At 42.0% G+C, this 24,777-nt stretch overlaps 1 protein-coding gene across 1 annotated transcript in view; it reads right to left on the bottom strand.

Annotated features, from left to right (window-relative positions):
- Positions 1 to 22,281, bottom strand: part of TACR3 (tachykinin receptor 3) — a 556,678-nt gene extending 534,397 nt beyond the window's left edge. Inside the window, exon 1 of the mRNA XM_078677607.1 lies at positions 22,107 to 22,281. Coding sequence (XP_078533733.1) covers positions 22,107 to 22,216 — 110 coding nt within the window. The 5' untranslated portion in view covers positions 22,217 to 22,281. The remainder of the gene's footprint in view (positions 1 to 22,106) is intronic.
- Between the last annotated feature and the right edge of the window lie 2,496 nt (positions 22,282 to 24,777).

Here is a 24,777-nt window from a genome sequence, read left to right as displayed (position 1 = left end):
CATATCGGATATGAATCCATAGTAGATCTCTATAACTTGCCAGCTGTCTTGCACTCTCTATCTTTTAAATATTGGAAGGAAACAATTGTTTCATAGCAGAAAGACCCATAGCTGCATGGTATAAAAAGGGTATTCCGACGTGTAGTTGTCTTCATAATCTAATTGATTAGGACCATGAACCATTAAAAAGGCATTTTTTCAAGCACCACAAGTAACATAGTACAGTAACGGTGCCAAGAAGTATGGATGTAGGGGTTTCTTGTGAGGAAAGAAGTAAAGAGGAGTCACAATATATACATATATAAAAGAAAACAGGTGACTTGAGTGACAGAAGAAGTCTGCATAAATAAAATAACCTTCATTGGGGGTGTCATCCCTTTCAGGAAGGGTCCCCATTTTTGGTGAGACATTTCCAAATAGACCTTATACTTCTATATAATACGTTTGCATGAGGCATCTCGGAACAATTTGGTCATTCATTTCGCACAGGTACGCACTTTCATATCAAGTTTTTTCTCGATAAGCATGCCATTTCTCTCCATAGATCTTGAAAAACAAGCAAGCTCACTAGAGGTGTTCCATGTTGCTTTGTTTTTGTCAATATCAGTCGGGCTCAAATATTAGGGAGGTATGCTATTCTTTTCAGGGAATCTTGAAAAACAAGCAAGCTCGCTGGAGGTGTTCCATGTTGCTTTGTTTTTTGTCAATATCAGTCGGGCTCAAATATCAGGGAGGTATGCTATTCTTTTCAGGGGATCTTGAAAAACAAGCAAGCTCGCTGGAGGTGTTCCATGTTGTTTTGTTTTTTGTCAATATCAGTCGGGCTCAAATATCAGGGAGGTATGCTATTCTTTTCAGGGGATCTTGAAAAACAAGCAAGCTCGCTGGAGGTGTTCCATGTTGTTTTGTTTTTTGTCTATATTAGTCACCCTCATATATTAGGGATGCACGCAAATGGTGCTGCTTTCCTTAAAGAAAGTGAGTATTGCCTCCTCAAGTCCGTCTATGACTTGACCAATGTTAGAGACAGCAAGATTCTACTCCTGGAGCACGTGCACTTTTACCTGCATCCCTGGAGACTGCTTACAGGTTCCACCAAACAAAAGGTACAAAAGGTACATTTAGTGCCAATAACTTGAATAGTTTGTCTTTATCATGTCTGTGACATATACAAAGTATGTCTGTTGTTTTTATATGAAAAGTGTGTTGCAAAGATAGACTGGTTAATAGTGAGGTTTGCTTTGATCCAATATCAATGCTCTACACAAAATAGTGTTACCCTTTGTATTGAGTTGGCGATGTCCATATCAGACATCCCATCTGACACGTACAACTTCCCCAAACCCTGTCTGCTCCGAGGTTAGGAGAGGTACTTAGGGCCCGATGTAGGTAGGCATTTACCGGTCGGTAACGGCCGAATTCGGCCGTTACCGACCGGTAAATGCCTTTTCCAATGTAGGGGGCATGTATTTACAGATTCGGTATTTTTACCGAATCTGTATTTACCGAATCGGTAAAATTACCGAATTGGTAAATACAGACTCTGTAAAAATACCGAATCTGTAAATGCAGATGTAGGTGGCGCTTTAAACAGTGCCACAGGCCCCTCAGAATTCGTTATTTACCATGTAATACTATTGCATGGTAAATAACGAATTCAGGTGTACATGCACATCTGTGCATGTACACCTATGCCATGTGACACACAGACATGCCCTTAGGGCATGTATGTGTGCCACATGGCACACAAGCCTGACATTGGGGTGCTACAGGGTGTCAAAGTGACACCCCGTTCTCCCTGGCAGGATTCGGTATTTACCGATTCGGTAATTACCGAATCGGTATTCGCCATTGATTCCTATGGGCTTCAAGGCCCATAGGAATCAATGGTAAATACTGATTCGGTATTTACCGAATCGGTAAATACCGAATCATACAGATTCAGTCATTTAAAAAGAAAATTTACCTACATCTGCCTACTTCATATTTACCTACTCTTAAATACCGAATCGGTATGATTCGGTATTTAAGAGTAGGTAAATCGAAATTACCTACATCGGGCCCTTAGTCCTTTCCACAATGATCCACTACAGGTTTCCACTGCATGGATAAAATGCACTCATCTGCCATTTGCCTTGATGTGGTCATCTCCGTTTGAGGCAAAAGTAAATCACAGCTGCACTGAACTGTTCTGACTGCATACTTTGGTCTCACAAGCTCACAAACACCTGCCAAACAAAAGGTAAATGATGGCAGGTTTGGAGGAGCAGAAAAACATTTGAATATTGCAGGTCCTCTCAGCCACGATGTCCTATCTTGGCCAGCAAGGGGTATAGGTACTGGCCACTCAGACAGAGGTTGGTTTAGCATCATGTTCTGGACAACTATGAGGCATCTCCATCAGTGTAGAAGAAGAGGACAACAGTAGAAAGGCTATATTTGCTCTTTCAGCCCATGTCACCATCAACACCATCCACCAGTCTTGTCCTAGGGCCATGGAACTTTATGTTGGTCTTCGTTTTCCCCAACATGAATCCATCATCAGCCTTGTTTAATAGAGGTTTGAGGAGGAAACATCCCCTTCTTCAGTTCCCGAAACCCCACGTCAAAGACAGGAGCATGACAGTTCTTATGATGGAACAATAGACAAGCCTGGTATCAATGGATTAAGACGACAACCAGTTACTCCTGTGAAATAGAACAAAGACAGCTCTCACAGCTCTTTCTCATCATGATAGACGCAGTGCAGGTCATCAGTCGGCTGCTATCCTTTGCCTCCATCTCCCACATCATGATGTGATGACAGAGGACCAGGGCAGCTGACTGCACGTTCAGAGCTCCTCCAGTGTAGGCCTGGGCGGAGTTCCGCTGTGCAGAACTCCACGAAGTGATCAAAAAACTCCGCCGTTCTATGCGGACTTCCGCAAGCAGAGGAGTGCGTTAGGTCACACCATTCACACTGAATTTTAGCATCAGGTGTTTGTCCTGCGCTGGAAAATCAGTGTGAATGGCACCATTCATAGCGCAAGAAGGCCCTGCTTCATTTTCTACTCGAGCGCTAGCTTCCTCAGAATATAGCATGCTACAATGCATGTTTTCACATCGCATTCCATTACAACGCGGTTGTTACAACAATCACGTTGTTACAACGCAATACCTTTACAACGCAAGTCATTAGATCGACCTTCACTAGATGGCGCTTCAACCTTAGGAATATTATAATGTACTATTCCAACTCCCACCTGCGCAACTGAAGGGAAGGTGTTGGAATAGTAAATCATACTATTCCTTAGGTTGTAGCGTCAGCTAGAGCAAGTCCATCTAATGACTTGCGTTGTAATGGCATTGCGTTGTAACAACACAGTCGTTGTAACAAACACGTTGTAAAGGTAACACAGTGTAACAACTGCATAGTAAAGGTTGTTGCCTGGTTCCTCAACGCGAACAGAAGGTTTTTCAACACGAGCTGTTATGACACTCCTCTACCACCAGCATTGGGTAATCTCACTGGGAAGTGGTTTAGCATTGAGTTTCCTCGCTCGCTAACTTAGCATCTGCGTGCTCCGCAGAGCGCAGAAAACTATGAAGAGAGCGGAATTCACTTCCCAGGTCTACTCTACTGCTGGTAAGAGAGAAGGAGGATGGACAATCCCTGCTGAGTTGAAACTTAAAAACACACCATCCACACTTTCTTCACTGTGAGTAAGTAATTCATTCTTTATTTGTTTCAAGTACTTAAAATTGTTACAATATGTTGTGACATGTAAAATACTGATAAAACTACATTCATCACACGTTAAAGACAGTAAGATAAAATCCTGCTTGCGGCCAGCAGAAAACACAATCTCCAAAGTGCAGAGTGCTGATTGTAAAACATAGTCTGTGCTTTTAAGTTGTCAGAGGGCTGGTGCAGGGCACAGTGGTGCTAAAGTGCCCATGTGTCAAGAATGTCATGTGGGGCCAGGAATGCGAAAAGGACCCTGTTGGGCGGGGCCTGCACTTGTGACAATTTCGGGTGCCGGGGATGGGTGACTGAATCAAAAGTGCAAAGTACCAGTTGAAAGTACATGGACAATAAGGTCTTATGGAAAGGCAACCTACTGGCTGGGCCACCTGAGGTGCGATGTGCTGATTGGAAAGAATAGTCCCTGGTTCACATCCAGTTGCATGACAGGGTCCTGGGTTAATATTACTGAGTTCAGTGCCCTTCAGGTTTGTGCCGTTGCTTAAAGTGCTGAGTGTTGTTTGTCCCTTTCAGTGTGAGTGTTTCGTAATCCACCTGGGTTTAGATATGTGTTAAAAGAGCCAATAATGTTTATGAGTGACTGGTTGATTTTAGCAGCTGTTGGGATCACTAAGTGAATTTTGTGAATCTTACCAACTCTGTTGGATTCTTGGTGGCCTGCTCGACCAAGGAAGGTAAGACAATTATGTTATCTGTAGTAAAAGCCCCTTCCCTGAAGCCTGATGGATAGATGCCCTTGTCTCTGGCCTAGATGTCTAGATCATTTATTAGTCGATTTGCATATGCCTTGACTTTAATATCCAGCAGTGCAATCATTCTATAGTTTGTCATACCTGTTCATCTCCCTTGTTGTGTATAGGTTGTAGAATCAAGCCCTTCCAAGACCCAGAGACCCTGGCATTTACACTAATGTGCTGATAAAGAAGAGTGAGACGGGTGGCACAGAATGCAAAATCCTTCTAAAGTAGGTGGGTGGGGAACCCGTCTGGTCCCGTCGCCCGTCCTGCTTTATGTTGTTGAGGATTTTGGTCACGCAGCTTCAGTCCCAGTGCTTTGGAGTTGGCTGTGGGCCAGTTGTGTCACTTGACCTGTTTTTTCATGCAGGTGGTCTTGCGCTGTGCTGTCATGTGGCACTGGATGGTTGGCTTTGCTGGCTCTGGAGGAAGACATGCACTAGAGTGTTTGGATGTGCTTCATCTATATGTCAGCTGGGACTCTGTTGATCCGTCATGGGGGTGTTGGTTGAGGTTGTTGATGTACCTCCAAAATTCAGCCTGACTGTTTTGTTTCAGGAGCTGGTGAACATGTAGAAATTGCTTGTCTTTGTGCTGTTTTTTTGTGCTGCCCTACAAAACTGCTTTGCAATGTTCTTGCTGTTGGATGCTGGAATTCTGCAAAACCCTGAAAGAATAATGGTGACAGTGTCCAGGTTTCTTGTAGACATAGCAGGTCACCACTCTGCATAAAGTTGAATGCTTTAGTGTTGTTTGTGGTAGACTTGAGCCTGAATATGTTTCATGATATGATGAGTAGGGTCTTTGATCCCTGAATGATAGGAGTGAGTTGAGTGCATCCCTGCCAAAATGGCAGCTAGCTAGCCCCAGTCACCTGTGCGATCCAAAACTTATGAGTCAGCTGTAAGTCTGCGAGCTGCTGTAAGCTTCTTTGGAGAGAAAGTACACAGTACTCTCAGGTTAGGAAAGGAGTTGCTCGGTGGGGCAGAGGGGACACCTCTTAGTTTGCACCTTTCTTGCTGTTGCACTATCTTTGTACTGGAACGTCCCATCAGCATGTGTGGGTACCTTTCTTGTTCTGCCACCTGTACCCGGATCCCCCAGCTAGCCAATTGAGCCATTTCAGCTAGTATCTTTTCGGCAAGAGAGCTGTTTCTCTAGCTGGCTATTGTTGATTCTTTTGAAGTGTTGCCACTCAAGGGTTTCGATTGTACCCTTACCAGGTCGTAAGTTGTGTAATATGCCAGCTCTGGGATGTGTTGCAAACCTTGCAGGCTGTTTGCCCTGTTTAGAGTGCCCATGTGCCCAAGTGAAGTGTATTCTGGTGTGAATACCAAGATGTTGTTTTCGAAGTGACTGTTTTTATCTTTTCCGGTCTGAACTTGGTCAATGTTCGTGGCCGAGAGTGTTCTGATTAGAGTGGCGGAACAGGTGTGTCCGTTAGAAAGGATGTTCCTCAGTGCAGAGTTGTCCGTTATAGGCGGTGCGCTCATCTCTGTGGCCTCCACGTTGCATAGTGTTGCAGGTTGTCCAAGTGGGATTGGAGAAGCATTCACGTCTACCACCCTGTTTTCTGGGGAGGTTGAAGCTGTGGGCACGCTAGCCCCTGATGGAGGGTGAGCTGGGCCTGTAGCTTCTGCACTAGCTTTGCTTTTGCCCGGTTGGAGTTTGTGCATGTTTGGTTGCATGAATTATTGATGGACTGTTTATTCTGAAAAATTTGGAAAGAGCTTCTTCACTGTTTTTGTGGCGGAGTGAGGAATAGGCTCTGGCTCTACCTTGGGTACTTAGTGACCCTGGTCAGACAAGGCTGAGTGAGTGGGGGTCCTGTTAAGAGGTGGCGATGCAGGTTTTTGTAGTTTTTTTAGTAGTTCTTCCAGCGCATCTATGCACTTCACTGTAAGGCTTGCTTGTTTCCACCCAGCAAAAACAACAACACATCAAAAGGGAACACAATGATATTTAGTTTTCAACATCTCAAAATATCGTAAAGGAAGAAAAAGAGGCATGAACTGTGCTACCGAACGGCGGCAGCTATCTAATGGTATATTATATATATATATATATATAATAAATAAAAGAACAGACTTCAGATTCTTGATTTTAATGTTTTAAAGTGCTCAGTTCCGAAATATTCATTAAGGCCAAGGGGGTTGTTTTCAGTGCACACCCCTCGGGGACACCATACAGACAATGATCACTCTGCTTGATGACAAACTATGCACAGTAAACACTGGCAGTACCCTTTGCCTGACTTTGGGAGAACTGAAGGTTGAGCTCAATGTACTTCTGACTGAAATGATAGTGCTCCAAAACTAATAATTGATATATGAAGTAAGGAAGTGATGCCACAATACCGAAAGTGAATTAAGTGCTATACCAAAAGAAGAGTAATTGAAAACAGGCAAACTAATTGCAAGGTTGATGTAAAACAAAGGAAAATGTATCTAAATGAAAGCTCCATGTCGACTACTTTGCATAAATTGTACGATTATTGCTTGCAACTCTGTCCGGGGCAACCATGTAACCAGAAAGATGCCAAGAACTCCCCGCTGTAAATATCCCCCCCTGCATTACTACTGTACTGTATCAGAAAATCTTCTAATTAAAATAAAAAAAAATGGAGAAAAAAAAAAGACTTAAAGCAAATGCACAAATACTTTGAAGGCAGTATCACAAAGGCTTAATTTCACGTTGCAGTTTAACTCAAATACGCTCTTTCTCTTTAAAATGTCCCTGCTCTAATTGTATTTTATTGCAAATTACCATACCCTGCAGCTATTTACCCAGCACCCATTGTACTACAAAGCACTATGAAGGCATCAACTGTGACAGATTCAGATAAAAAGAGCAAGTGCAGAGAAGAAGGGCTTAAGAGGTTAAAATGTAGGAAATATTATAGGCCTATAGCTATGTAATGTCCTACAAACTATCCCATATATATGTATATAGTCTTCTCTGCAGCATCCTTATAACCTCTAGGGATATATACCACGGAGAATATGCTTTTTACATGCTACAGATCTATCTGTCAATAATCCACGTACTTTTTAAGTACCTCCACCCAAACGTTACGCTTTTTCTACGTTAGACACACTTGTCTCTGGCCCCAATAAGTGACATCCTTAAGGAGCACCTATAAATAAACTTTAGTGTGGTGCTCTCTAAACATGGTGAAGCTTTGCAACAGTGTTTGGTAGCAAAGTGCATCAGACAATAATAAGTACACATAATTTGGTGTAAATGTTGACAGCTGTACCCTGGTGGCACCCTACTAGGACATTGGGTTATATTTGTTTTCAACAGATGGACAGCGATAAAGTTCAAACTTTCACATCTCTACCCTTGGGACTGTATAAAGAACCACGATAACTTATTTCCATAAGCAATCACGGTGTCAAAAAACTTTGCAAAACATAGTCAAATAGATCTGCCAGACAGTTCACAGATTTTGCTCTACATTTACAGGAATAAAACATGTAGCCTTCATGCTAAGATGTGTGTACCCACAGACCCCTACAATGTAAGTAAAGTCTATGAAAATGTCTGATTTATACTTCCTCAAATCTCACAGCTCGGGGAAGGTAATGTTCATTTTCAGCATCAGCGCCACTATAAGGGTGGAGGAGCCCCCCCCCCCCCCCCCCCCCCCCCCCCCCCCCCCCCCCAGGCCCCATTGTGAGCGCTGCAAAACTGAAAAATGAAATGGTAATAAAAATGTATTTATTACCATTTGATTTTTCATTCTAGGGACGAGCCGAGTCTGAGGGCATTGCCATTGCCCCTGATTGGCAGGAGGGAGGAGTGGCGGACCCTCCAGTTTAAAGTGCGCATTTCATGTTTGCCTGCTCTCTTGAGGCAGCCAGCCCGACGTTCTCACTTCAAAACTCTCGAACCTGAGGTGTCTTGGGCAGCTCAGGGGAGAACAGGCACCCATCGCCTAAAGGAGTGTTGAGCCAGCCCACACCAAACACTCCTGTTGCTTCTCTCATGCTGATTAATATTATTAACCCCTTCACTGCGGCGGCTATTCTGCCGCAGTGCTAAGGGGGCGGGGCGGAAGAGCGGCGGGCGCATGCTGGTGACGGAACCGCTCTGTCACCAGCGTCGGTTGCGCTGTGCTTATGACGGAGCGGTTCCGTCATGGCCCGCCCCGCTCAATAGAACGCTCAGCGCAGGCGCGGAATCCGCGCCGCGCAGGCGTGCCGAGCAGGCCATGACGGAACCGCTCCGTCATCAGCACAGCGTGACCACGCTGAAGACGGAGCGGTTCTGTCATCAGCAGGGGAGGGGTTAAAAGCATGGGAGCAGCGTCTGGATTGCATAGGGGAGTTGGCTCTAGCGCCTGCCCTGGGATCCACAGACCGTGGCGCAGAGGAGCATCGCAAAAGTGGTTAAGTACACTTCTTATGTTTGTTTAAAAGTTAATTTTGAGCCACTGACAGGCAGACTTACAACTCTCACTACCATCAGCCTCAACTCCAGAGCTTTCAATCGCTGCCTGTTATAATCACTGTTTAAAATGAACCACAATTGAGGGCTTTGGCGTTGAGCCAAAGGGCCCTGCTTGTTTCTGTCACTGCCTGTCAGTTAGTCGAAATATTCACCCCTCCACCTTTCTTCCTCTGCAGTCGCCTCTATAATTTTGCTTTACTTTTGGGTATTCCTGAGATGTTATGGACTAAAGGCCTTATTTAGAGTTAAGCAACTCTGGGACAGTCTCCAGAAAATGGTTGATTGCCGTCCTCCGCATTTAGAGTGCATTGATGTCAATGGCACTTTAAACACATCAAAGAGGATAATTGCCATTTTTTGACAGATGCCCCAGTCTGCCAATCTCTAAACGAGGATAAAATGCTTCAGTGTTTTGGACCTAGCCAACATAGCTTGGACTTCATGTCCATAAATTCCTTGAATTGATCTGATGTAGCCTTTGTGAAATAATGGATGACAATAAGCATTTATGCATTGCTTTTCGTGGGCTTTTGACTTCCAAACATTTATTTGTGCTATATGATCGACTGCACAATATTTTTTTCTGCAGAAATGATTTTTAATTATGGTAGTAGGTGGTTATCTATGCTAAGCTTAGGGATGCTCTTCTGCAGGGCAGGGCACTAAAAGCAGCCCTGGCAAAAATGTCCAAACCAGCCCTGCTCCCTAGCTCCCCGCCCCTTTCTATCTTTCTTGCAGTCTCTTTCTCTCCTCCTCTCTCTCTCTTTTCTCTTTCTCATTCCTCTCTGTTACCTAAACAGTGGCCTTCTGCCTTCAACACTGTGGTCCAGTGACTCCAATCCACTGGGGAAATGCAATATAAAAAAGAAGGGCAGCATGTTCCTGCTTTTCCATCAGCCCCAAGTCAGGTAATTCAATCTTAAGATTTTTCAACTTGACTGTTGTGGGTAGCAGAATGCTTGTTTTCAATTGTGTCCAGACACCAGCACATCATAGCCATCATTTTCCATACATACATTCATTTGTTGTGAATTAGTGGGATCCAGAACTTGTGATTGATAACACCTGTCAGTATTTAGGTTGGGCAATTAAAAATCCTCTAAGTTGGCCCAGTGCAAACATTGTTTTTGATTTTAAAATTTGACTAATATTAATTACAAAAAAATCTAAATTACTGTTACCTCAATTTTTGCAAACGTTTTTGTAACCCAGAACTAAGGGATAACATGGAGTTTGATCTAGCTAGCCTGCACACCCTCACATTAGCAGAGCTTAGGGCCCTTTGTAAGGCTAAGTGAATACCATCACCCTCCAATTCCAGGAAAACAGTGCTGATAAAGACATTTACAGCATGGGCAGAGGCCCAGCTAGAGGATCAGAACTCTGATACAGAGAAGGCTACAGAAGTAGAAGACAGGGGGGCACTCCCCAGAACTCAGTAATGGTGAAGATGAACACCTTTCTACCAACACAATGACCAGGGCCCAGCACAGGGCTCGAGGAGGAAGAGGATCTAACAAAGGAGATACAGGACTGTCCCTCAGGGAGAGACAACTTGAGGCACAGCTAGCTTATATAGCCCTGGAGGCAGATAAGTTGGCCCTGGCTAAAAACAAGTGGGCACATGTGGAGAGGAGACATAAAGGGGGTGGTAGAGAGGAAGATGGTGGCATCAAGAGGTGACAGAAGCGTCTAGTGATGAGTAGGTTTGACCCAAGACTACCTAAGTGGATTGTCCCTAAGAACCAGGAGGGTGGGGACATAGATAAGTGGCTGACAGCTTTCGAGAGGGCCCTTAAGATGAGGAAGGTGAGCTCTGAGTACTGGGGTTCACTTCTGTGGGAACTGATTGCAATAGCAGGGAGAGATAAACTCTTGAGCCTAGAGGAAGAAGATGCTGAATCCTATCCCCACATGAAGAAGAGTTTAGTCAGAATGTTTGGTCTCACCCCTGAGCAGTACAGGATGAAGTTTAGGGACACCCAGAAAGTCATTATCCAATCCTGGGTTAACTCTAGAAGGGCTGGACACATGATAACAAGGTAAGTACATATGAAGAGCTAAACAATTTGTTCATGAATGTGCACATATTGACAAATTGTTCATCAGAGAAGTTACACCAGTAAAACGTTGACTCTAAGCTCTCTAGTTCCAGGGAATTGAGTGAGACAGCAGATGAGTGGGTTCACATCAGAGTGACTGAGAAGAACCAGGGAGGTGATCAGAAGAAAGAAGGACATCCCCCCCTCCCCCCAAGGTAAAACCCTGGGCAACTCTTTCAAGGGGAAGGAGTAGCAGGGAAAATATTTTGGCCCTTCAAAGATGTTTTTTGACTGTTTGCAGCCAGGACACATAAGGGGGGGGGGGGTCGGCGCAGTCTGATCAAAGAAGCCCCCTACTGGAGGGCAGTCCAAGGGGATTGCTAGTGTAGGTGTGGGGGTGGAAGTGCAACCCTGGCAGCCTTACCTCCTATCATGGAGAGGTACAGGCAAAGACTTAGGATCCACAGGACTGAAGTTGAGGCTCTGAGGGATACAGGAGCCAGTGTGACCACAGTGATAGAAAGAACGGTTTCCCCTGATGAAACCCTACCTGGTATTTTTCAGCAGCTTACCTATACAAACATCAGAGACAAGTTCCATCCATAGCAATGGTGAGCTTGGAATGGGGAGGTGTGACTGGCCCTAAGAAGGGAGTTGTGTGTCCTATCCTCTCAGAAGAGTATCTACTAGGAAATTATCTTTAAGCTTCTGAGCGGTCTGGGGTGGGAAGGCAGGTCCGTGCTCAGATGCTGGACCTCCCTGAATGGGTTTTTTGCTGTGATGAGGGCACATGATGCACATCAGGGGAGTAGTGGACACCTGGACCCTGGAGAAATGGGCCAAGCCTGTAAGAGAAAAGGCAAAGGGTCTGGTTAGCCAACACAAACAGCACAATAGGTCCAGGAGGAATCCAACCCTGAGGGGGAGGATCTGACCTCAGAGGAAAGGAATCTACTCCTGCAATATCTGTCCAACTTGGCAGAGTTGCAGGGAGCTAATAAACCCTCCAGAGAATTGCTGTGCCAGGGACTACAGGATTGTCCCAGTCTTGAGGGCCTGAGGCAGACTGCCTCCAAAGAAAGATAAAAGTGATGTCAGTTGTTTCCACAGAGTCTATTAGTAGGATGGAGTCATCTATACGGATGTCAGGGACACCAAACCTAGGGTAGCCATGAGAGTGGCGGTCCCCTCGAAGTATAGACAGTTCCTCCTCACCATGGCTCATGACATCCCCTTAGGCAGACATTTGGGGAAGACTAAGACCAGGACACGGCTGGTCAACCATTTCGTTAGGCCCCTTAATCTGACAAGGTAAAGGAGTTTATTTTGTAGCTCCTTTGTCACCTGTCAAGCCAGTGGCAAGGTATGGGAAAAGGCAACGGCTCCCTTGATACTACTGCCAGTGGTTGTGGACTCCCTTTGAGAGGGTGGGGTTTGACATTGTTGAACGCCTTAACCCACCAACTACCTCTGGGAACAGATATATCTTGGTGGTAGTGGACCTCCCACCCGATACCTTGGAGCAATACCTCTCATGATGATCACTGCTCCCACAGTGGCCAGAGTCATACTTGGCATTTTCACCAGAGTGAGCTTTCCAAAGGAGGTGGTCTCAGACTAGGGGACTAACTTTATGTCCAACTATCTGAAGGCATTGTGGGATGACTGTGGCGTTACTTACAAAGTCACAACCCCATATCATCCCCAAACCAATGGTCTGGTTGAAGATTCAATAGGACCCTGAAGGTTGTGATTTTAGGTTTAACTGACAAGCTAAGGTCTGGAGGAGATGGGATGTTCTCTTCCCATACCTGATGTTTGCTTACAGAGAGATGTGTAGTGTTCTTACCTCTGACCATGTTATCTTTAGAATGTTCTTACTGTCTCTAGGCTACGCAGCTTGGAATGTGAAATGGGCATTTTGTAAAAGACTGTAAGCACCTTGTCAGTTGGCAGCTGCAGGGCTTGATGCTGGATGGGGTTCACGTATCTCCTTACTTAATAAAGCTACATTATGCTTTACCTCTCGACGCTGCAGTTTCTTCTTCTTTACAAGGTGCTACAGAAAGGGGCTGGTTTTAGCCTCTTTTAGTTACTGTATGGCTATCCTGTAAAAAAGGTCATTGTGTTTGGTTAGAGAAGCTTGGGTGAAGCTTTTCAAAGATTCCAAACAAGATGCGCTAGACTGTGTGCTAGGCCTGTGCTCCTACATGGCAGAGTAGATGAGTAGAGCAAGCAGCAACAAGGAGGGGAGGAGGAGCGTGAACCTCTTTCAGACCTCTTCTCCACCAATGCACAATATGGGTCAATGGAGGGAGCAGTACTCTACTCCAAGTTGACATACCAGCAGCAGAAAGACTGCAGACAAGTGTTAGGACAGTTTGCTGGGCTGTTCTCCCTGATACCTGGATTCACCTATTGTGTGTCCATGACATTGACACTGGTGATTACCTATATGCCAAAAACAAGTTGTACGGGTTGTCTGACCAGGTAAAAGCCAGCATTAAGGCTGAAGTAGTCAAGATGCTGGAGGTAATTTAGCCCTCTATCAGTCCATGGGCCAGTACTGTGGTACTGGTGCCAAAGCCTAATTCTCAAAGGGGGTTTAAATAATGGAGGGTTTGGTTTGGTTTGAGTGCAGTCACCAAGACAGTCACCAAGACAGATGTTCACCCCATACCTAGAGCTGATGATCTCATTGAAAGGTTGGGGGCTGCAACGTACCTGAGTACAATTGATTTGACCTCAGGTTACTGGTAGATTGCCCTAAGTCCAGGATCGCCTGAGAGGTCAGCAGTTTCCACCCCAAAGGGCCACTTTCAATTCAAGGACATGACCTTTGGCTTGAATAATACTTTGCCACCTTTCAAATGATGGTGAATGGAGTCCTGTTTGGGTTGTAAAACATTCAGTGCACCTTTTTCTGATATAGCTGTACTCAGTTCCACCTGGGAAGACCACCTGTCCATCTGAAGGGAGCACTTCAGGCCCTGCGGCAGGCAGGCCTGACTATCAAGGTAAGCATATGCCAGATAGGGCAAGGTTCAGTTGTGTACCTGGGCCACCTTGTACGTGGAGGCTATGCACAACCTCTACACCCCAAGACCATCCTGGATTGGGAAGCTCCTAAAACCCACAGACAGGTCAGGGCCTTTCTTGGCCTGACTGGGTCAACAGGGGATTTGTGAATAACGGTGGGACCATTGTGGCTCCCCTGACAGAACTCACCTCAAAGAAGTAGCCCAAAAAGGTTATTTGGACCAACGAGTCCCAGAAGGCTTTGACACTCTGAAGGAGGCTATGTGTTCAGCACCAGTCCCACTAGCCCCTGACTACAATAAGGAGTTTGTGGTACAAATAGATGCTTCAGAGCTAGGAATTGGGGAAGTGCTGGCACAAGTAAATGAAGAGGCCCAGGATCTACCAGATGCCTTCATTAGCAGGCGACTACTCCTCAGAGAGCAAAGATGGAGTGCCATTGAGAGAGAAGCCTTTGATGTGGCCGGGAGTAGCAGAGACCATACCTGTTTGGTACTCACATCCATGTTCAAACTGATCACAGACCTCTCAGATGGCTCATGTAGATGAGGGGGAGAATCAAAAATTGTTGAGGCGGTCTATTTCCCTTGCCAATGCAGATGGACTTTCCAGGCTTTTACACTTAGTTGATGAGGTTTAATAGGGTGTCGGTTAGTTTTCCATCACCATTAGTCTGGGGAAGGGGCATGTAGAAAAGTCATCCTTTTCACCCTCATCTGCCCCATTCGTAGACTGATGATGGTGGTTACTGACTCTGAAAGTGATCTGGACTCTGCTAACCAGGGCCAGTGCTCTGTCCGTAAAAGGCATATGGTAATTGGTATAATTCTAATTGGCCAAGACAACCTACCTGTGGGTGCCTAGTATATGGTACAGCATGAAGGTTTAGGGACTCCAGTGGACATAATGCACTTAAGTGTGTGCTGCTGTGGTGTCTGGTATCATTCGTTGCACTTTTGCCGCATATAAGGTGAGCCTTGTTTCGCTGGACCGACTTAGTTAAGCTAGCGTTGCAGTTCCCGTTTCCATATGGCTAACTGCATGTACTGCGTGATACACAAATCATGTTTGATTCTTTAAAAAAAAATGTTTTTTTGTTTAGTTTCAGTTTTAAATTGGCTGAGCCTTCGTGCAAACAGCTAGCTGCCAACAGGAATTCTGAGTTCAAACGCCTGTATACGATATAAGCGGCTACTCGCCTGGTGAGTGTTTCTAATATTTAGAATACACTTTTTTATATAGCCGATGGAAGGGCGCAGTGACATCCATATCTTTGTCTCACTCGATCCGTTTGTTTTAAATGTTACGTACTGTCCAGTTTAAGAAAAGTCAGTACCATTCAAGTGGCGTTGTGTAATATTAAAATGCACATTTGAATACATTTTATCGTACGGTATCGTTCGGGCTGTAAACAGCACATGTTTATTTTTGTCATTCCAGACTAGTATATCGTTTTGTGATGGAAAACCCTTCATATACATAAATTATCATGATATGGGTTTTATCTAGATTACTCTTTTTGAAAGCCATAAGGTAGGAATCTGGTAAATGTTGACTACCTATAGAAACGGTTTTTTAATTAGATGCTTTGCAATTGAAGCATAGATAATGACCTTTTCATAGAGATACTTATTTTATTTTTTCCTTTGACATATTTCTCTTGAGTAAATTTATATGTTATTATTTTAGGTTTATAGATATAATATCCCATATCTTGCAACAACACAACAGAAAACTGCGACTTCATCATTATTTAAATCGTGCAACGTTCTACCCGTTTTCAAATAAACTGGAATATTGATTCCCCTTTTTGAGAGATTTAGCCATCACATTTGTTTAGGTAAGTAGGGTTCACCTTAAATACGATTCAGTATTTCGGACATGAAAGACTATCATGGATCATTTAGAGTGAAATATGTGTTCCGTTTATATTTTTTAGACATATAACATACTACTCTTGAAAATACGGCTCACTGGGACATATCGGTGTTAATATTTGATAAATTGCTGTTTTTAAACAACGTATCTCTATATAAGGTTAGCATGATCAAGCTTAATGACTTCCTAATATCAGTAGATTTCTAACTGGCCTGAAATTGTATATATATATATACATATATCTGCAATAAATTGAGTACTTTTTTAGGGCCACTTTGAACCGGATTATGTCTAGTGTTTATCATTCGAAAAAAGTGCGTAGCTGAAAAGACCTTGATAGTATTTTTTCTAAAATAATTAGAGGGGTGCATTAGTTCTCTGCTCGAACCGGGGGAGTAGATAATGGAAACATAGAATGTTACTCTCTTGAAGGAAAATCCCCGACCATCCGTAACTGGATTAATAATTCTTCTTTCACTATTCCTATTTTTTAATGTGGCTGCTCCAATATAATATTATATCTTGTGTTGGATTATATGTACAAAACATGAATATTAGAAAAACTGTAAGGAAAGGTTGCCTAGAAAGGAGGTCCTTTTTCTAATCAATGGACATGCAATGTTGTGAAATGAAATTTGTTTTTAACTTATTAATTACAAATCGTTAGAATGAAGTTTGATGTATTTTTTTGTTTTTCTGTATATTTCAGAATTATTTGTGGCTCCTGAAGAAGGAATTTGTCTAACGCCGAAACGCGCGTCGAGTGATTAATTGCCACTTTTTGAAAGATTGATTATATGTTTTTAAGTTGTTTAATTATTGTTTCAGAGTGATGAACTGCCACTTTCTGAAAGATTGATTATATGTTTTTAAGTTGTACACATATTGTTTTAGATTATAATGCTTTGTAATTTTCTTATGTACTTATTAGTATGTATTCTGTTTGTATGAATTATGATTATAATTTAAAAATATATTAAAATACAAGTTTTTTAATAGTGTGTTTCATTGCAACCTTTTCCAGATTTTATTGTTAATATTGCCTAGGAATGTTACTTGCAATCTGGTATCATTTTAAAGCCAGTCTTACCTTGCAAGCCACCATTATTGAATCAAATACCGGATCTGAGGAACCTGAGGACTCGCCATCAAGAGAAAAGCTCAAAGAAAAAGAGTAATTCTGAAGGTAAATTTCAATCCGCCGAAATATAAATCCCATTATATCAGATTTATATTTCGGTGGACAAGATATCCGTCACCGTTGTGATGTAGTAACCTTTCCACCAAGATCTAACTCGGGCCCTATAATCAGATAGCCGTGAGTGGCGTTTTAAGATTTTTGGAGCTAGAATTCACATTTTAAAAAATGTAATCTTCATAAAATCCATATCTTTGGATCCCTAGATTGGATTTTTGTCTTTTTGGGGGCATTTTAAAGATGAAGATATTGTCTATGTTTATAAATTGGTGGTGATTTTTTATTGGGTTTTATCTTTTACTTATTTACTGTTTTGGTGCTATTACATGATTTACACATACCTGTCTCCTAAATTAAAGCCTAACTGCTCATTTGCTAAGCTACTAAGGGGTGAGCAAGGATTAATTTACTGAGAGTTGACTGGGCTTATTAGTGACTGTGGTATTATTAGTAGCTGGTGGTAAATACCTCCACCTACTAATAATCCACTTTCCTAAACTGTGTTTATAGAAATAACACTTTTGTCTAAAAAAATTACGTTTTTAAAGACAATGCTCTTGGGCACTTTTGCATTTGTTTCAGTGCTAAAAACAAAAGGAATGTTGACCACTAGAGACTATTTTGATCAGCACAGACACAGAGGATAGCAGTGGGCTTTAAGAGCTCTATTATCTTCTATGAACCACTGTCATTGCTCTCTCTTCTATTTAGCAATCTAGTCTCCCACATACATGAACCAAAGAAAATGAGATTTTGTTTGTCCTCATTTGCCCTGGTTAACTAAAGATTATAAAGAAAATGTGATTGTGAAAAACATGCTGTCAATATAGCTCAGTGAGTTAGTATGCATGGTTCGGTTCAGCAGTGATCTAATGGTCAAAGAGTTTTAATGTTAGTCATGGAATCTCAGTCCACTAGCCTTCCAAATTCAGTAAATTGAGTATCAATACACTGGGCAGTGGTAACAGCTGTTATTTACAGTGCATAGAAACAACAGAAGTGTAATATGAAAACACCATAAAAAACTAAGTGGCAAGTTTACAAGTCCCTATTGCCACAGAAACGTCACTTTTGAAGTGTAAAATATACACATATCCATGACACGTGAAAAAATACATTGAACGAGTACTTTTCCATTGCTGGACCATATGTGCCCAGTCTAGTAAATGGGAGAAAAGTCTGAAACGAACTTTCCTGGATTTCTGTGTGTATGGGGTTGTATTCTTCGGGGTCAAGTTGCTGCTGTGAACGGGGACCCTGGATGAAGGGGTCCTCATGGAGACTGAAGAGAAAAGAAGGAAATGGGTGAGCTTGTACCCCATTTCCTTTAATTCTGCGGACTCGGAGTAGGCGGTCTGCATACCTCAGTCGGCTCGACAGAAAGGCACTTCGTAATCCAGATGATGAGAACCTTGTCTGTATGGTATGCTTTTCCCCATGCTACCCTTGAGTTGGTCAGTGAATGGCTGGTGGAGTCGGTGGGACCGCCAACTAGGTGGGTGGGGAACCCAATGCCATTTTGACAGCGGACTCTTTCCACAAAGATTGTAATCAGCCGCTAAATTATTAATATCAAAGTCTGCATGATTACCTGCCTTTTCAGATGAACCTCAAATAACCAAACTTGGATGTACTCCTGCAGCACTATTGAAAAAATAATTAGCAGGAAACCACAAATAAATAGTGTCATATTGCATTCATCAGTTAATATGTACAAGTTATCTACATCAATCTGCTATTTCAGTAACCGGTATATTCTATCAAGAGCCCAAAGAGAGTGTTAACTTTTATTCTATTAAACCTCTATACCCTTAATAAATTCAATGTCATCTACATGTATTATTATGTTCAGTACACTATTATTTAGATTTGACAAAACATTGTATCTCTTTAGTTACTCATACCTATTGTAAGCCCAATGTCACATGGTTAGGATAGGCCTGGTTAGAAACACAACCATTTTACATGCACATGTTTATTAAGTTGCCTTCTCTCTTACACAGTGACATTTGACATACATTTGGTTGCCTGCCTGTGCAGCATAATATTATATGAAACTGCATTTGCTTACATTTCCACTTCGTAGGCACACTATCACAACGCCTTGAACATTCCTTACTAAGGATAAAGTTGGTTGCTCAAATGATGTTGCTTTATGTTGTCCAGTAGGTGAAGAAGATATCAAAACAGGATAAACAATAGCAGTCTAACTGGAGCTTCAGCATGACAGCTTGGATGATCTTATTATATATGGCATCACTTCCTTGTTTAAGGGAGAGGAGCATTTTGCTGACAATGCAAGGTAGCTGCATGAGGAAATTCCGGCCCAGCTGATTCCTGCTTATCCCTGCAAAGAGGGATGTTCAGCTTAAAACCAAGATGGACAGCCCGATGACACTTACCGACAGGTAATGGGGAGTCAGATCAACCAACAGGGATTTAGCAGATCACCTGCCGTGGAAAGACTAGGTTTGGAAGCACTAGGTAGGAGTGCACTATGACACAGTAACAGGATTTATATGCCAGCATATATTCACTGTTATAGCACAATGGTGGAATTGTTCATCTTTTTCAGTTTTCTCATAATGTTAATTACGCTATTCTGTTTTATTCTACTGATTATCGAGGCACACATATTTTATACAAGAATCACAATGCTTCAATATATATTGAAACGCCTTGCGGAGTATTTCTTGTGTATTTCTTTGGGTATGCATGAGAAATCAATTGAAATGGTTTTAGATCTGTTACCACAATTTCCTTGGGTAGTCAGGTTCTAAGGTTACATAATCCATCAGTTACATGATTGGGTTTGGGGTACAGATGGTGCACTATGAGCTAGCAAGATTATAGGCCAATATATCCTGAGGGTGTGCACATAATCAGTCTGGCACAATCCTGAAGTTTATGTTGTCCATCAAACGCACAGTTTTACGGAGAAGGAATAAGCTGTATGACATGGCGCTGCAACCATTTTAGCTTGGGCTCCTATTTAATAGATTGCCTGAGTAGTTTTCCTTTGTATACTAGGACTCCTACTCACCTATTAACAGGAGACATCCTTACTGTTAGGAAAAAATCCTCCTAGCTGAATAGGCAACCTGTATGGATTGGCTGTAGGTTGTTCAAGTTTGAACCTTTCAAAGGATCACCCTGTAGTGGTACCCACTCTGAATTCAACATATTCTTATGTCTGACCCGGCAGCACTAAACATACCTGAAAACTGCAGACATTCAGTTACTTAGAAGCTGCTACAGCATGATCTCACAAATAGCACATACATACATCATGGGAATGCAATTCGTACCATCTACAGTCTGAGCCTACACACTTCCTTTAGTGGAACTATTTAGGTATCATACATTCAAAGTCATGAACTTTAGTCTGGTAGCCATGAGAGTGATACTAAGGGAGGCCCTATTACTTGGTCTTAACTGCTGGTCCCACATCCTCCTCAAACCTCAGGCCACTGACAACTCCTCTCCTTCTTCCATCAAAGACATTCCTAAAAAATAGTCAATGGCACCTAAATTACGCACAATAATGACTAACTAAGTACCAGCCCATTACCGGAAGAATGACCAAGCAGCCCACCCTTGAGCCAATTAAATGGCTCATTGTGTTACATAACCCAAAACCAGAAAAACAAAAGTGACTGGTCAGCAACTAGGTAAGATTCAATTGTAAGAGGTTCTCCCTCTAAAGGCAACCCACTGGATGAGAGTAAATGCCACCTGGGAGAGTGAAATCTCCTAGGAGCAGATCAGTGAGAAGTGGCAACGTCCCTGAGGGCAAGGTAAGAAGTCACCATGAGTGATTGAGGAGGCAAGGCTTTTCTGATTTGTGTTGTGTGTAAGGGCATGTCTGAAATGCTTTGCCGCCCCAACCTCACCATTTAGTCAGCAACACTTGGCTCAGTACCAAACCTGTTTAGAATTTGTAAAAAAAATGTGAGCAAATGTCATTAAAGACTTGTTTAACAGGTAGGGCAAACGATCTTCAGGCCCACACATCTCAATTCCCTCTTCACAGTATCACAGTTTTTTCTCGTTCTCTCATTCAGCTGGGTGTAGTCTTGAACAAAGACAATTTGCCTTTTTATAGTGTTTTAGACCAGAGATGCTATCCAGCTGCTTGCTGGATAGCATCTCTGCCCTCTAAATGTTGAGAAGTTGGTTCCTGATTCAGCCTACTATAAATTCTTCCATCCTGTATCCCTCCACTTTCTGAGGGAGATCCAAGGAAGCTGTGCCCTTGCTTCACACCAGTAGTCCTCCGTGCATAGCTCAGGACTACGGGTTATTTCCTGTAGTTTAGTGAGGTCCTTTCTGTTGCACCTCTCTGCTGTTTCAACAGGTGTAAGATGTTCCAACACTATCCACAGAGTGGTCTGCAGCTGTCTATGGTCCATGGAGACACTACAAGAATCCTGAAGGGGGCACCTCACTAATCCAACTAGAAGGAAAGATATGTATCAAAAGTGTTAACTTGCTTTTAATTAGTATGGGCAATGTCAAAATATCATAATGTAATATTTTGTCCATAGACCTAACACTATTCTGAGCTTTTGTCACCTTTGGGAACATTTTATTATGTAAAATGTACAAGATGTTCACAACCACTTTCAAATGGTACCTAAAATAAAATACCATGTGGACTTTGAAATGGCACACTTATTTCAATTAAATGTAAGGTTTTGATCCATCTATTGGTAAATAATTGGTTATTGTTTTCACAAACTTTACTCTGGGTTTAGTTACAAATATTAACTTTCGTCATATACAAAAGTCATATCTATGTAGACAAAAAGGTACAAAGCAGTTATCATTTTTTCTGTCCGTGGATTCACTTTAAAATACCTTCAACATTCAGACTCTATTACCTAATTACCTGTAAATAAAAATGTAATATTTGCACAAATGCAATTAGAGTAAATATTAAATCAATGCATGCTGTACATATTCATCGGCTCAGTTCATTTAATAAAAATCGTTCATAGTTTAAAACAACGTACGTGAACTGTTTGTCATCTCCCGGCCACGCTACCAAGCAGAGAGTTCTGCCAGGAAGCACCCTGGTCTTTGAGTAAAGGCATTGCGGAAATGCCAACAGGAAGGCCAGCATCCAGATACTTCCGATCACCACCTTAGTGGACGTGGCAGATAGCCTGGGTTTCAAGGGATCGATGATGGCCATATATCTGAAATGAAAAATCACTCATGAATGCCGCAGAAAGACATGCCAATAAGTATCTGCACAAAAACGACTTCCAATGACTGTTATGCAGCGATAGTAATAAATAACACAGTACAAGGACAGGTCTTATCTAATTCGAATGTGGAAAAATGTTAAGAGAATACTTCACAACACAACAATTGTATTCATGCAGATCCATCAAGTGGGGGCTGAAATAAAGCGGGAGGGGTCTCAATTGCACATCGATAAGGTTATTTGCTCCTCGATACTTAAGCCAAAATCCTAAACTTACTACCATTTACTTATTTTGGTATTCACAAAAGACACTTACTCATTTTGGTATTCACAGAAGGCACTTACTCATTGATGAGTAAGTGCCTTCTTTATATACCAAAATTAGTAAGTGCAATTACTCATTTTGGTATTCACAGAAGGCACTTACTCATCAATGAGTAAGTGCCTTCTGTGACTCATCAATGAGTAAGTGCCTTCTGTGAATACCAGAATGAGTAAGTGTGTTCTGTGAATAACAGAATGGTAGTACGTTTGGGATTTTGTCTTAAATTAGTTCTGTGAATCGGGCCCTGTATGTCAATTTCACATTGTATTGATACCAATGCCAGAATTTATATTTTAGTTGCCAATAGGTGCATATAAAATCTTTGCAAAATATTACAATTGTAGATGTAAAAAATATAACATATAGTATGCAACATCCAAGTGGCATATTAGCAATTACTGCAGAATACCAACTGAATAAAATTCTACATTCAGAGCAAACATGGCTACTGATTACAAGTATATATGTCAGTATCTTATTGTGATGGTCAGCATATTCATAGCAAATAGTAACACTCCCATTACATTTCATACCAAAAAATAAGAAATACAAATTAAAAATCAATCATATAACACTACATCTGGCTAAGTGGCTTAATAATTCATGAGACAAGATGATGTCTCAAGAAAAATCTTCCATTCTTAAAATAAAACACATCAAAATAATTCAATTCTTGATTTCAGAAATACAAAAGAGGAAAGAGAGAGATAGAAATCCAATGTATGCAGCTGGTTCGCTATCCAATATGTACATGAAGCTCTTCATCAAAATTTGCTATTTAACATGATAATATATTCTGATTCCATTCTCCTCAATTTCATCTCTCTGTCCCCACATCTTATGCTCGTTGTTACCCTGTCAATGCCAAAAAGTGAAATTTCATCATTACTCCCTTTGTGCAAATGACGCCAATGTCTAGCCACAGGGTAGCTAGTGTCACAGTTTTTGATATCTTAACAGTATTCTAAAACATGTTTCTTCACAGGAAAGATAGTACTACTCACATAACATAACATAAATTTGTAAAATGCACATTCACCCAAAGATATCTTGGTGCTGAATAATAGATGTTTATTTTTACCCAACTCAATGGTACTCATTTTATAGACCTCAGTAAGATGAAAGATTGAGTGGGCCCAGTGGGATCTGAATCTATGACCATGAAGTCAAACACAGGCCCCTATAGTGGAGGTATTAGTCCACTAAGCCACCAGACCCGACTATTGTTGTCTGCAAGGGCATAACAAAACGTAAACCACAAAATCATTGCTACAAGTGATAAACTTCTTTATCTTAGCTGTCTTCTCTACAGGCAAAGGGTATGTTTATCTGTTTACACTGTTTTTACACACCTTGCATTTCCTGCATTTATGAAAACCCTGCTGCTCCTTCAACCAAAATCCCATACTACACAGTTACACAAGATAGTTGTGCACCAACAGGTCTCTTACCGAGTTTCTACTTCTGTAAGTCCCTATAGGATGTGGATTCACTAAGCTGCCAACAACTGGATCCGACTTCACTAAATGCAAGTGTTTCCCAAGAATGCATTTTACTCTAGCTGACTCACTGTTGAACGTTGTGATAAGTCTAACTGCATTGGTTTCTTCAGCATTTATTTTTTTCTGTAACAGCATTTCCCTTTGTCAATCCTTTACCCTTTCACATGTTGTTCTCAAAACTTTCTCATCTAGCAATAAATCTGGCAATCCATTCTGTCTTGTTCTGCTTCAAATGATTGGGGGGTACTACAGTTACATACTACTAGCAGCATTTCTCCAAAGGGAATACTCTACTTGAGAGCAATTGAATGGTGACTTCCAGCATGCAAAATGCTGTTTACTGTCATGTTTTTTCTAAAGAGACTGGATTGTACAGTGTCTCCCTCCAGCTTAACTAACATATTTAGAAATTCTATATCTATATTCTATACTTTGTTTTATAGTTAGGTCTGCTTTTCCATAGAAAGAACGTTTTTGAGTGTGAAAATAACTTTGACTCATTTGACGAATCTTCACAAAACCTTCCTGAAAAAGTTCACTCACCTCAACTATTTCCTGGATGGTTTCAGAGTGATCCATAAAGCGGGAGATGAGAAAAAAGGGGGTCCTAAAGCACAAAATCCCTATGCATTTTCCATAAACTTCAT

The sequence above is a fragment of the Lissotriton helveticus genome, chromosome 2_1 (genome assembly GCF_964261635.1).
Source record: "Lissotriton helveticus chromosome 2_1, aLisHel1.1, whole genome shotgun sequence".
Taxonomy (NCBI): domain Eukaryota; kingdom Metazoa; phylum Chordata; class Amphibia; order Caudata; family Salamandridae; genus Lissotriton; species Lissotriton helveticus.
This window is presented reverse-complemented; position numbering and strand designations above follow the sequence as displayed.